The 15031-nt window shown below is 38.3% G+C and overlaps 1 protein-coding gene across 1 annotated transcript; it reads right to left on the bottom strand.

Moving 5' to 3' along the window:
• Positions 1 to 1365: 1365 nt before the first annotated feature.
• On the bottom strand, positions 1366 to 14805 carry LOC122652292 (ATPase GET3A-like). Its single transcript, XM_043846365.1, has 7 exons — positions 14501 to 14805; positions 14017 to 14141; positions 10223 to 10373; positions 9349 to 9459; positions 2272 to 2410; positions 1994 to 2109; positions 1366 to 1921 (listed from the first exon to the last, which is right to left on the bottom strand). Exons 1-7 carry the CDS (start codon positions 14759 to 14761, stop codon positions 1745 to 1747), a joined length of 1080 nt encoding a protein of 359 aa, XP_043702300.1. The 5' UTR covers positions 14762 to 14805; the 3' UTR covers positions 1366 to 1744.
• Between the last annotated feature and the right edge of the window lie 226 nt (positions 14806 to 15031).

Below are 15031 nucleotides of genomic sequence, written 5' to 3'. Positions count from 1 at the left end.
AGATGTACGTACCTATGATCGATGCCCTAGAGTTTTTTTGTTGTTTGTGTCGATGTTGTATACCCCACCCCCTAATCTGTTATTATTCTTCCTCGCCCTTTCTAGGATCCACGTAGCCGACCCCATTAAATTCGGATAAGGCGATGATGTTGTTGTTATATAAAATACATTGCCTTGACTCGCTTCACGAAGAAAGAAAGTGCCAAGACGTGAATTTGATACCAGATTCTAGAATCAAAAAATCTTATTTGATAGTGATAGTGGAGGGGTATTTATGGAAACAAAAAGTACATGTAGTTGCCTCTCAGATGTACGTTCACCTACACATACATGTAGATGACCCATACTCGTAGAGGAGTTAGTGCCTATTTGCCTAAGGTTCCATTTGGGTGTTTTGAATTCCTAGGAAAGAGAAGAGAAGAGATGAGACGAGAAGCAAATACCATATATGAAGAAGAAAAAATATCAATGGTTTGTTGATTATGTCTGCAACCCAGAGGTCGAACGTTCAAGGCTTGGATGAATTGTAAACAAGGGAAACACCGAGACAAATACGAAGGACAAACTTGATGAAGGCTTATAAAGACATATTCTCTTTAATGGCTAGTTTTTAAGAATTTACCTTGTCTCCAGGGAGGCGTGCGCCTAGGGTGCTGCCAGGGGGCATCCAGCGGTTGAGCTGTGCCGCACACATCTCGGCACACACCTAGGGATGTGTGCGGCACAGCCCAACGGCTAGCAGCATCCTGGATGTTCCCTGCTCCCTGAAGATGATCCTAATCCAGTTTTTAAGGGTTAGTTCTACTAGAGTTCCAATAATGCCAACAGCTCACTATAAACCATCATTTTTAGCCTCATATTACTTGCTACATAAGGCCCAAACAATCTCGATCAAGGTGTTTTAGTTTTATGAGTTCTGTTTGGTGTAACCACAGTTGATTACAAGAGAACCTGGACATCTTTATCTCCCTCCCCTTGCAATTTCTCCTTAATTGGTGTCGCATGCAACCTCATAAAAATTTTAAACAAATGTACAGTGGATTTTCATCTCTGGCAACCTCCAAGGGGTTTAAGGTCTGGTGTACATGAAATTCATAATCTTTTCTAGAAACTGAGAATAATAATTCCACTAGCAAAATTTTGAACTCCAAAGTATTGGTCCTTGTGAATAACTCACAAATAATTTGGAAATCAAGTAATTCAGCTTAAAATGTTCAAAATCTTTACAGAACTTCCATTACTAAAATTAAGCAAATGGACGAATTTTCAACCCTGAATTCCGATACTTGAGCGTTTAATATCCAAATTAACCCATCTTTCAAATTACAAATTTTTAGCCATTTCTTTCAAAATTGCAAATCCAAATAAACCCAAACTTTCCGTATATTCCGAATTATTCCCGAATCTGAATTTGCTAACAATGGTACAGCCTAACAGGCAAATATGGATCCTATGTCCTCAACAATGTATAGTAGCCATTAGGTTAACCTGTTCATACTTTGGAGGATCCAAGAAAAGTACAACTTATCTACTCTAATAATGAATCTTCACTAGCTAAAATAATTTAGAGATTGTTCTGCTTCCGGACCCAAAACAAAATTCTTCACCTTCCATGGCCAGCATTCACAACAGGGAGCAGAGAAAAATAATACCTTACCAGTGGTAGACAAACGCAGCTGAGAAAGCCACCATTTGTGCATCAGCAATATAAGAGAACTGGATCACTGGCAAATGGAAAGACAGATCAGACCTTTTGCTTTCCTTTTCTTAGTTTCTCCAGGTCTGACTCGGCTTCTTTTAACTGTTCCTTTAGCATGGATACTCTCTGCTCCAGTTCTTCAACAGTTCCTCTATTAAGGGAAGGCTGATAAGGTGTTACAAAGTAATTTGAAAAATTCTTCAGCGCTTCAACTCCGCACACCTGCAAAAATTGACAAGCCGTCAATAAAGGTAATGAAAAAAGAAGTAGAAAAGGTGCAGAATGGGTATCGACCTCTTCTGGAAGCAATGGCAATTTGGTTATGTTGAAGTCATCATACAACATGTAGAACTGATCGAGATACTTTTGTTGCATCCGCATTCGTGCTTTCAGCAACTTGGATTCAACAGCTACAGGAATAACAAATTCACTATCAAGTCTTTTTCTCTTTTTTTTTTTTTTTTTTTTTTTGGGGGGGTGAGGGGGGTGGTGGTGGTGTGACAAACACAGTAGCAGAGCAACTAAATATGGGTGCAAAGGAAACCATGAATACAAATGAATAGAAAACACACCTTCTTCATCGAAGATTACTTGGTTAATGATGATATTATGAGCATCAATCTCAAACTTTGTGAGTTCTTGCACCAACCTCTCTGTCTCATAAAGGGACAGGAATTCAGGAATGCAAACACAGACGAAAGTTGTCAAGTCCTGTTCAGGAAATAAAGAAAAAGAATATTGTAAAAGCCATAGGGATTTATGGAGGTATCCTACAAATTCGCATGCTCACATGAGTCAAGCTGGGTGATACAAGTCAAATGTTGTACACCACACCAAAAAATTATGGGCAGCAAACAAAACACCATCTAGCGAGCTTAAAACCTATAGAAATTTTATGTAAGATGAAAAACGCCGCAACCATTGTTTTCAAAAATTGATATTGATTACTCAAATATGCTAACATTTCCATTTTCAGAAAAACATAGGAAATCCCAATGGTGAACAATTATTACAACATTTGGAGGAAATTTTGACACATGCCATAAATTTTCAATGGGAAAAAGATTGCTACACTGCCCTTGTACAGATTCCTTTATACCCTCAACACATAATAACCAGTGGGACCCACACTGACATTTCTTTCCTTTTCTGACTATGTGGACCCATATGGTTGATACCATTTTCCAACCCCTCATTGATTGTAGTGTGCAAATTCCTTCTTGCACTGCCCCTGTAGAAACCCTCTCCCATTTTGAATTGCCTACTCTTTGGCATAAAGAAATAATTAAATAAACAAATAAATAGAAATAGGGAAGTAGTTTTCTATCCGGGAGTGTGGCCTACGCCAGCACTCCCATGAGTCTATCTCTCTCCTCCTTAAAACAAGGTAGCAGAGGTGTCTTTTCACATGGGGAGGAGAGAGATAGACTCATGGGAGTGTTGGCGTAGGCCACACTCCCGGATAGAGATCTTTTTCCCATCAAAATATCAACACATTACAAGAATTTGTAAGCTTTTTGCTGTCTGTTCAAAGCTTCAGGTTATCTTGGTTGTTCTTGATCAAGGAGTCCAAGATCATTCTTGTTGGGAAAAAGAACGCTAACCAGTCGTGTGGTTCCTGCGCCCAGACACAGGAGCATGCAAAAAGACCACTCAGCCCCCAGTGAAATCGAAAATCCCATCCAAACCAATGCTTATGTGTACACTCTCATTGGCCCCCACGCTGGTGCAGGGGCTACACGACCGGTTAGCATTTTCTTGCCCATATATATATTTCCTTCTCAACTTCTAAAATTCTTCATTCCTCATATTATAAGGGCAGGGAATAGCAATTAACCATTTTTCTTTTACCCAACAAGAATGATCTTAGACTCCTTGATCAAGAACAACCAAGATAACCTGAAGCTTAAAACAAACAGCAAAAAGCTTACATTCAACAGGAAAAAGTTGATAAGAGTAAGGAAATTAGAAAGAAGAAGATAACCCAAGACTCCCACATAGGATTTGATGCAATTGCATGTGTGTGGCTAGACTGGCTCTGTTTAGTAGTTTTTTTAGAGTTGCTTTATATTTCTGCTCTAGATTTGGATTAGGAGTCATTTTCTTTTCCATTATATATATGTACACCTAACATCTTTATTGAGAATATTAGAGTTTAATGAATGAAAATTTATTTGAGTTATGTGGTTGCTAGGTGACTGGGCGACCCAAGGCAGGAGGGGTTCTTAGGTGCTCGCCTAGGCATGTATTAATGACTATAAGTAATATAGCAATGATGATTTTATATAATTATGTTGATATGCAACATAGAAGCCATATCAATACAATATGAAATAATTATGCTAGTAATGGCCTAATATAAGAAAACTTACATATAATAGACAAAGCATAGGTGATGTAGATCACAGGTTCCAGCACAGGTGTAGCCGCCGGAACAAGGCCCAAAAACCAGTCCAAAATCGCTGTAAGAATTAAGCTGCTGTGGGAGACAGCCTGGTCTGATGCGGCCTGGTTCTTGGTTGGTTGGATAGAGTAGCATGTTCCAGCGGACCAGATTTCTGATTTTGAGGAGCATATCTTAAGGAATGAGCAAGAACCTTTCCAGGTTCATCCCCCTATTGTCCAGCATATTTTGGGGAAGATTATCTTCAGATTAAAATAGATTTTGAGTTATCATATTTCCAAATTTGATGAGGATATTGTCCAGCAGCATAAAAGGGGATTTATTTCCAGAAATAAAGTAGGAGTCGATCAGTTGTATTCGTGTGGGCCCATGGCCAGTGGTGAGAAGATAGTATTGAAGATAAATTCTATGTGGTAGAGATTAAAGAGAAGATTAATTCCAGGTTCAAGTGGGCCCATGACAGCTGGTGGAGATTAAATGCAAGTTGAAGACTCAATTGCCAATATGTGGACGACTCCAACAGCTGTTATAATTAGTTGGGTAAATGACATCAAGGGTACCTTTTTAAGAAATTGTAGTTTAGATACCTGACATTTCATAAATGGTGTTTGGGATACCTAAACCAGATTAAGGTTAAACAAGTTAATCAATTTTTTGTTCATTTCCATTTTTTCCTTTAAATTATCTTTTTATTTTTTAAAATAAAACATAGTAGGACCCACATCACCCGCCCCCACTTTTTTTCTTCTTCTTCTTCCTGCAACCCCACCCGCCCCAACCCCCTGTTCCTCCCCCTCCCCATCCCCTTGAACCCACCCTCGTCCGACCCCTGCTTACCTACTCATCCCCACCCCATTCTTTCTTGCTTAGCCTTGCAATCCGCTCCACCCTGCAACCTACCTCCCTACTTCTCTTCTTCTTCTTGGACTGATTCAGGGGATATTCCTGCAGCCACTGCCAAGGATGTGGAACTTGCCGTCGATGCTGCTTGCAGGGCCTTTTCCAGGAACAGGGGCAGAGATTGGGTAAGAGTCTAGAATTGATAGATGTTATGAGGAGAAGAAGGATTAACAAAAACTGTATTCAAGAGACTAGATGGAAGTATAAAACATCTAAGGCGTTGGACAGCCTTAAACTTTGGTATATGGGAGATAAACTAATAGAAGTGGAGTGGGCAAAGTAGTGGATAAAGATTTAAAGAATGATGTGGTGGATGTTAGAAGATTTGGAGAAAGGATTATATCAATCAAGCTTGTGTTGGAGAAAGAGGTTGTCAATATAATTAGTGCTTACTCACCCCAAGTAGGATTGGTGGAAGTACTAAGTTACAATTTTGGGAACACATTGATGAATTAGTGCACCCCGTAGTGGCAGGAGCCTCATTCACTGGGTACAGGGAGGACCTCGGCGCAACGGTAAGGTTGCTCCATTGCGACCTAATGGTCACAGGTTCGAGTCTGGAAACGGCCTCTCTGCGAAGTGGGGGGTAAGGCTACGTACATTATGACCCTCCCCAGACCCCGCAGTAGCAAGAGCCTCGTGCACTAGGTACGCCCTTTTTTATGGATGGAATAGTGCAAGGTTTTAGCCAAAGAGAAAAGATCATTATAGGGGGTGATCTGAATGGACATGTTGGGAGAAATCATAGAGGCTATGAAGGTGTACATGCACCCAAAAAACAAACAAAGTACTTTGAAAGAGAGAGAGGAACATTTAGTTACAATCAAAAGTGGGAATCATAGTAGCCAGATAGATTTCTTCCTAACTAGAAGGTTTGATAGATTGTTATATAAGGACTGTAAGGTTATAACACGGGAGAGCCTAAACACACAACATAGCTTAGTGGTCATGGATATGTACCTCATTACGCGAAATTGTAAGGAAGGTGAGCTTATTTGGCCCAAGATAAGGTGGTGGAGCTTAAAAGAATATACCTTGAAATCATTTACCAATACAATGGTCAAACAAGGAAACTGAAACTTTGAGGGAGACACTCATTCCTCTAGGGAGACTTGGTGGTGGGATGATGAGGTTCAAGCAGCCATTAAAACTAAGAAAGCTAGTTTTAAGACATGTCAAAGGACTAGATATGTAGAGGATCTAAAGAGACACAAGTTTGCCAAAAATGAAGCTAAAAAGATTGCGGGAAAATCAAGGACGAAGAAATAAGATGATCTTTATAACAATCTAAGCACAAAGGAAGGGGGGAAATCTATATATAAGATAGCTAAAATGAGGGGAAAGAAGAGTAAATATCTTGACCATGATAGATGTATTAAAAGTGAAGATGGTAAAGTATTAAAAAGGGATGAGGACATTAAGGATAGATGGAAAGATTATTTCTACAGCCTACCAAATGAAGATATTCAAGTAATAGTGTCCCGAAAGACTGCATTATGCCATTACCCATCAAGACACCACATGTAATAGATATATACAAAAAATTAGGGTGCTTGAAGTAAAAGAAGCTTTAAGGAGGATGACAGTATGCAAGGCATCAGGCCCAGATGAGGTCCCAACTCCCAATAGAAGTGTGGAAGAGCTTAGGAATCTATGGTTTATCTTGGCTAACCAAGCTGTCTAATAAGATTATGAGCAAAACAAAAAATGCCAGATGAATGCAAGAGAAGCATTGTGGTTCCGATTTACAAAAATAAAGGTGATATTCACAGTTGAAATAACTATAGAGGCGTAAAATAATGAGTCATACTATGAAATTGTGGGAGAGAGATATCGAAACCCACTGGAGATAAGAAACTACTATTACGGAGAACCAACTAGTTTTTATGCTAAAAAGATCCATGACATAAGCTATTTACTTACTTAGGAGACTCATAGAAAGATTTAGAGAGTTAATGTGGCAAGTACTAGAGAAGAGAAGTGTTTCAAGTAAATATGGGTACATAATTAAAGATATGTATGATGGTGTGGTGACTAGTGTAAGAATTGTGAGGGTCAAGGTAGAGACTTCCCAATTACAATAGGATTATATCAAGGATTAGCTTTAAGCCCTTATTTGTTTGCGCTGATCATGGATGATTTAACCAGAGATATTCAAGATGAGGTTCCTTGGCACATGCTTTTTGCTCATGATATTGTTTTGGTGGTAGAGACAAAAGCAAGGATTAACATCAAGTTGGAATTATAGAATCAACCTTAATCAAAAGGTTTTAAGATAAGTAGAACGAAGGCGAAGTATATGGTGTGTGTAACTTTAGTTACACTAGGATGAATAATGAGGTGATGAAAATTGATGACAGAGATTCCGTATAGTGATTACTTTAGGTATTTAGGCTCAATCATGAATAAAGAAGGGGATATAGAGGGTGATGTTTCATAGAGAATTAAATAGGATGGATTAAGTGGAGAATTTCATCCGGAGTGTTGTGTGATCGACGTATTCCTCTAAGGAAAATTTTATAGGACGGTCATATGACCAGTTATGATGTATGGTGTGGGACATTGGCCAGTTAATAAGCATCATGTAGATAAACTTAGTATAGCAAAGATGAGGATGTTGAGATGGATGTGTAGAAAAACTAGGAATGTTACAGTAAGGAATGATCATATTAGAGTTGGTTTGGGAGTGCTTCGATACATGATAGCTATGTGAAAGTCGTTTGAGGTGGCATGCTAAACGGAGGCCTTTGGATGCTCCAGTACAAAGGAGTAATTTGATTCAGATTGAAGTTACTAAAAGAGCCAGGGGCAAATCTAAAATGACCCTAGGAGAAGTGGTGAGGAAAGACATGCATAGTTTAGGCCTCATATTAAGTATGACCTCGAATAGAGCTAATTGGAGGCCAAGGGTCCATATAGCCGACCCCGTTTAGTTGGGATAAGACTGAGTTGTTGTTGTTGTAATCTTTTAAGATAAGACTCATTCACAGGTCCTGATCCCTATGATATGTGATTTACTTTCCAGAAATAAGTATCATAATAATGATGCTGACAAAACCTGTAATTTTTGCACATCTATTGAACGGTCAAAACAATTTTTGGTAGAGTTTCAAAAATCTTCAAAATTAATGCTTAGATCAGATAGTTTGAAATCACTTGGAAAACTACTTTTATCATGTACAATCTTTAAGCTAGGACTCATTCACAGGTCCTGATCATTCTAAAATGTGACATATGGCCAGTTATTGCCCCAAACCTGTGTGCACATCCTGTAGCCCCAGACAGGAGACCATTTGATGCAGATAACCTTTGGGTTAGGTTATGTCTGTGTTGGGCTTTTGAAACAATGGGTTTTCTTTGTAATGAGCCACTTTAATGGGCCTATGATATGGGTACGGACTAGGCATACGAGATTAGTTAAGTTGTGTCTTTATTTCTTTATTTTAATTGTTATTAAGTGTTTTAGTTTGGCTGGACTAGGATTCTATAAGTCCAGCCCTGTTGTGATTCAGTTTCCTAGTCAGTTCATGTCACCTTATTAGTTACAGATTGGGTTAGGTTTTTCCTTTTTAGTGTTTGAGTCTGTTTTTGAGTCTTCTATGGAAGTTTGTAAGGGGGTCCAGCCTTGTACACGAATTTGAGATATAAATTTGGCTTGTTACCTTTGGTTCTGTGATGAGTCAGAATGCTCTCTACTGTGGTGATTCAGTAGGCTCTCTGGAAGTGATTCCAAGGTGGAAATGGTGGTGAATCCAATCAATACCTTGCAGTGAGTAGCCCAGGTATTGTTCCTCTATTCTTTGATCTTCGTTATAGGTTATTAATTCAGTTATCTATTCTTCTAAAATCTGCAATCGAGTTTCAATGTGATATAGCTGTCCTACCCTCACTAGGACTGCTGGGTTTAAGGTTGATCTGAGTTCCCGATTGGCTGTAATTAGAGTTATCTCATATTCTGATTTAGTTTTCAGATTTCACTATTTTTCCAATTGGGTTAAATCTGGCCTTTGAATCATTGCAGTCTTTTAGGATTTTGTTAATCTAATGTCATTCTACCTTGAACAGAATTTGAACTCCATCCAACAAGGTTGATTATAACAGAAATCAAGCAATTGCCTATATACTGATTTGGGCACCAAGGTGTACAGTCCCAGGCTCTGCTATGTTCAGCAGTTGCCCAGCCAACAGATTTTAACTACACCAGTTAAACTTGCTTCTATGTGATTTTATACTGTCTCGCAAGTAGTCCGCGCACTCGCAACAACAAAAATAATAAACAAAGATGTATCACAGAATAGGGAATCAACTTAATTGAGGAAAAATTAGAATAAATGAGAGATCTTACTGGATCCTTGAATTGCTTATTCACTTGTTCAATCACATCTTTCATGCCTTCCAGCTTTCCAAGAATTGCATCTTCACCGAATTCATCATCAATGCCAAACATGCGTGTCATCTATCATGAACATCATAACATTGTCATTTACTATTAGAGGTAATAAAGGGTGTACCCAGTGCATGAGGCTCCTTCTACTGTTGAGGTAATATTGATTATAAATAAATGATCACTACTCCTAATTACAGGTTCATATGTGACTCGAAATATGAATCAAGCTTTTCTGATTAATCGATAAACTATTGCAAAATCAACTGAAGAAACAACTAAGGCCAGATAAACTATGAATTAACGAAATTCACACGTTTTCATCTGAATTATGTGAATAACCAGAGGGATTTCCCTTGGCTAACAGAGGGAAAACAGTAACTTGTAGGGACATTGAAGTTGGTATTACATCCCACTGATGCAGGAATCTACTTTGAATTCCACCAAAAAGAAATATCAAAAATCTAAATGTCGCCAGATGTGTCATGCAAGGTTTCCAAGATAGATATTTCTATATTCAACGAAATATTTCCCTGGCAACAAATAGAAAACGAGAAAGAACAAAACAGAACTCAATATGACCATATGATGGGCACTTGGTTCACCTGGCAATCTTGACAGGTTCAGAACCACAGATATTAGGATATAAAGGAAATCAATAATGTTCGTTGTCGACAGCATAGTAAGAAATGCAAGGTTCTCTATTCCCCACAAAAAAAGACGGACCATATCAAAGGAATCTTACTTGCAGCACTTTCAGTAGTAAGATCCCAGCTTCAAATGACATCACTTAAGTTACAAGTAATAAAATGCTGACAGGATCGAAAACAAATACCTGACTTAAAAGGCCACCAAATTTATTTTTTAAGGTCATCATTTTTGCCAGTCCCTTCTCTAATGTTGATGGGAACTGCAATAGCCGGAGTGTATGACCTGTTGGAGCAGTATCAAACACTATAACAGAGTAATCCATTGTTTGTACCAATCTGCAGGAAAAGAAACAATACCAGTGTAGGAAGAGTATTAGATCAAGGAATAACAACATACTGACGCAAGACGGATAAGTGTAATAGGCAGAGTCAACAAAGGCAACCAAGCAACCAACAATACTTTGGAATTGAATCGACAAAGCAGCAACCAAGCTTTCAAGACCCAAAACGTATGGGGAGAATAATTTTTGCAATGCCATTAAAAAAAATAACAAGAACTATCCACGCTTTCGGCCTTTACAATTATACCCTACCAACAAGTAATCATGACCTTTTACTCTAATATAATCATACCATGAATAAAAGACTAAAATGACCTTGCTTAAATTCTTAAACAAACTAAACATCCAAATATAGAAATCCTGTCACAGACCAGCACCCCTTTGATATATCAGTCAGAACTTTCCTGGTACAATTCAGAATCGCAAGAGCACTTGGAATTTATTAGATAGATAATAACCAACCAAACGGCACCAAAATCACAGAAAAGGGACAAGTTTTAACTACCCAAAATTAACCACAAAGAAAAGTGATGGGCTGCTGCTGCTGCTGCTAGTTCTAAAACTTCTATTCTTTGTCATCGAATTATATTTCTTTTGGTCTCAATCTTTCACCAATATCAAAGAAATATTTTGCTTTTTCTCCTCTTGATCTGGCCCATTGATTTCTGCGATCTTGCTGATTTCTGTCCTACTTCAGATTTCAATTTTCTTCTCTTTCTTTGCACGAATCTACCGAACAGATACAGGTATTTTATAGAAACCTGGTTTGCATCAATACGATCCAAGGCACCAGTGATCATATCATGCATCTAGGGATTTCTGTATCAGCAAAATGCTATTGTTGGAACCGCTTCCTCTAAAAGGCCGACCTTGTAGGGGAAAAAATATGTATACCAAACAGAATCTCTAACACAGCGGACTATCCAAAGGGGGACACGGGTGGATAAATAATTTTAACACCTGCCCGCTCCCAAGGGGATTCGGTACCGTGACCCCTGCCTGCTCTGACACCATGTTGGAACCGCTTCCTCTAAAAGGCCGACCTTGTAGGAAAGGGAGGAAACAATATATATATCAAACAGGAGCTCTAACATGGTGGACTATCCAAAGGAGGACATAGGTGGATAAATAACTTCAACAGCTATAAAGAAGCAGACATTGCCATAGGTATCTGAACCAAAAAGATATGGAGCCCAATTTTTTCTTTTATACAGACACAGAATCTGACTCAAATGATTCAAATATGAAGGCCACGAAGTGAAATTGGCCCCCTAATATTGTTGATACCGATTAACATTCATTCCTTCCCCTCTTAACGGATTCTATTCCGTCACGGACTTTGAGTTGGAATCATTTTCTTTATTCATCAAAAGCAAAGCCCTTGAAAAGGACTGTTTGATTATTTTAATCCATCAGTATATTAAGCAGTCGCCAATCAATAGTGCAAAAGATTTGAACATTTTCAGATTGATGGCTATTGTCCATGTGATTATGAGTACAGAATTTACAAGCATCTGTATTACTAGGGAGCCTTCAGTTGATAGAATCTAAAACAGAAGTTATCTGCACTGAAATAGGAATCTACAGTGTAATTGATCAACCTGTATTGCAGTAGAAAAACTAACTAAATAACTGCCCTGAAACTCTGAAAGAAAGAAGAGCAACAAAAAATAAGGCAGCAAAGCAATAAATAGCATAATTTGAAATTAAACACCACAAACACAATTCTGTAATAGAAGCCATCAAATTGGTCACAGGCCTTACATCAATAGAATCATGAGCAAACAACTAAAATTTTGGAAGCAAGAACAACAATGTTATTGCAGTCGCAGTGAGGATAGAACCCCAGTACAACACTTAAGAAGTGAAATGTCAGACATGGGTGCCATTTCCATTTCAAAAATTTACATGTACCAAGAGAAAAGGCTCACAACATGAGGAATTGCCACACCCAATGCTGGTATGGTACTTCATTAGTTGTCAACGCATCGCCTAGGCAGGGTGCCTTAACAACTAGGGTCACCTTGGTCGCCTAGGCAGGTGCCTTGGTCGCCTTGTTGGTGTGCGTCCAGACCCCCTCCAACGCCTTGGGTCGCCTAGACGCCTCGCCAACTATGATTGTCAAACTCAAAGTGCATCAAGATCTTACTCAAGGCATTGATAGAATGATATACGGACTGGTGTAGTCAACTTAAAGGCTTACACCACATGTTTCACATCTACAAGAGATCAAGGACACTTTAAAGACCGCCGCTTAGATATTTAGCCTATGAAAACTAAAGAGCATGCAAACCCAATACCCCCTCATCCTAGAGTAGATTTGGTATTGACAAAGAAAAGGGGACACCTCCTAAACCCCCTAAGCTTACATTGACTATCCATTCAATCTTACTACTACAAACCCGAAACATCTGAAATTCAGAGTTGAACTTCTAGAGTCTCACGATTGGAAAGCTATGGTGAAGAAAATATTGAATGAAGTAGTTAATGGTGGGGTTAGCATTATTCTTTGTGAAGTGATGAATCTTGCATGTGTTCCTAAAAATAAGAAAAGGAATTTGTCCATTTTTCGAGGTCTCAAAGGGACATATGTATAAATAAATAGCACATGATTTAAATTTATATTTGTCAATACAAAAGGCTCAAATTTTTTTTATGTTGATGGATATTTTGTCCTCAAAATTGTAGAAATAACGAGAACTCACAAATTATTCAAATAAATGAAAAGAAAGCGAGGAAATTATCATCACTGCTAAATTTCTGAAGACTCAGAATTTCATAAATTGTCTAAAGGATAGTAGAAAAGTAGATTAGAGCATAAATTATTGCAAGAATTTCGTAAATAAGCTTTAAAGAATAATTACCAAGTGCATTGGTTCACTTGGTTCAACCACAGGGTGAAAATTTCTAATTCAAACTCAATCAGATTCTCACTAAGGTAGTTTTCTCTTTGGCTTACTTGGATTACTACAGAAAATATCACATGAATATATTTGTTGTGGATGTTCTACATCAACATTTAATTTTCATGGAGAAAGTTTTTTATATATATAGGAAAGCTGCATGAATCTTTTGCATTCAATAAATGAAGATGAGCACCTTCAATGTTAAAGAAAGCGAATAAACCTCCAAGGAGCACGCATATACCATGCTTATAAATGACCCCAGAAACCGAAACCAAAATCATCTATGACGATTATTTGCTACTTGCCTCTATTCATAGCATTGCCCAAAAAAACCATAAGTGAAAATTTTCTGTCATGGAACACAATTAGTACTCTTTGTCTGTACGCTCAGGTCCTGAAAGGAAAGTCAGGTGTAAAGTGTATAAACATAATAAGTGGTGGTTCTTAACACTCCAAAGAGTAATCTGTAAATATTGTTTGTATGTGCATTTATGGTCCTCTCTACAAGTATCAGCCAGCCCATTTATGCCAGAGTAATTCAAGCAAAAACATACAGTGCAATAGTTAATTTTAACAAGAAGATGTTGGCCAACAATATTACTAAACATAAGCCTAACACATCAAAAGAATTCCACTTTGACCAAACATAAACTATGTAACTGAAGGAGATTTATCTCAGAGGTCAGTATGATTGTTGTTCTGCTCCGTAAATGACAATGAAAGATAACCTACTTGAGCATCTCGGCAAAACTCATGGCCTCATCAATTCCAGGAATTGCATTCGCCAACTCAGAAACAAAGCTGTCCATTCCTTCCGTATTGTGCAATTCCTCATTCTCTACATTAGGATCCACCTCCTGCAAAACAATGCATTCAGATTATGATCAGAAGTCAAGGAAATGTATTATTGCCTCTTCCTTTGGGGAGAAAGAGAGCATTCACGTTTTAGTAACAACAAAAATTCATCAGGTATTGATCTAGAAACACGATTTCAGGATCAATTATATTCCACGAAAGATTAAATGGCAGGTTACCTCCCATTGAGGAGATATCCAAATTTCAACAAAATTAAAAGAATATCTCCTCAGAAATATTACGGAAAAGAAAAAGCTGGTTAAAAACGAATTAAAGCCCCACCCTAAACCAAAAAAAGAAAGTAGAAAAGATGGTCCAAATCTAGTGGGTAGGAGGTATTTTGGGAGAATTGAAGCGATACCATGGCGTAGAGATTCGTGAATCCATTGACCAAAGTGGGAGACTTGGTAAAGCGCTGTTGAAACGCATCGCTGAGATTATGAGCCGGGTCGGTGGAGATGATCAAAACAGATGATCGAACTTTAGCAAGAAGAATGGAGAGAATCGAACTGGAAGTCGTTTTACCAACACCACCTTTCCCTCCAACAAAAACCCATTTGAGTGTGTCTTGGTCCAGGATATTCTGCACCGTTCCTTCTGATAAATCCAGTTCTGTCGCCATGAACAGGGAATCCTCTGTGCCTTGCTATGCCTGCACCTTCCCTCTCACCGGCAAGATAAAATATATCCGAATCTTCGATTCTCCTGATCTCCTTCTCAAATTAAATTGACATTAAATTGCATTCAACAAAGAAACCAGCAACTATCAATCAAAGAATCATAAAAAAGTGGAAGTTACGAAACAGGTACTAGTTTTATCAAAAAAAAAAACACGAAGCAGGTACTAGTAACAGTAACCTGAGTTAGCAGCATATGCTTCACTTAGTTTTCT

This window comes from Telopea speciosissima, chromosome 1 (genome assembly GCF_018873765.1).
Source record: "Telopea speciosissima isolate NSW1024214 ecotype Mountain lineage chromosome 1, Tspe_v1, whole genome shotgun sequence".
In the NCBI taxonomy this organism is placed as follows: Eukaryota; Viridiplantae; Streptophyta; class Magnoliopsida; order Proteales; family Proteaceae; genus Telopea; species Telopea speciosissima.
The sequence above is the reverse complement of the archived record's forward strand: the minus strand, read 5'-3'. Positions and strand labels throughout refer to the sequence as shown.

Excerpts from the sequence above, each read along its gene's own strand:
- LOC122652292 (XM_043846365.1), bottom strand. The coding sequence starts at position 14,761 with ATGGCGACAGAACTGGATTTATCAGAAGGAACGGTGCAGAATATCCTG. Across the intron at positions 14,142-14,500 it reads TCACGAATCTCTACGCCATG|GAGGTGGATCCTAATGTAGA; the intron begins GTATCGCTTCAA and ends ATTGTTTTGCAG. Across the intron at positions 1,922-1,993 it reads TGCCATTGCTTCCAGAAGAG|GTGTGCGGAGTTGAAGCGCT; the intron begins GTCGATACCCAT and ends CAATTTTTGCAG.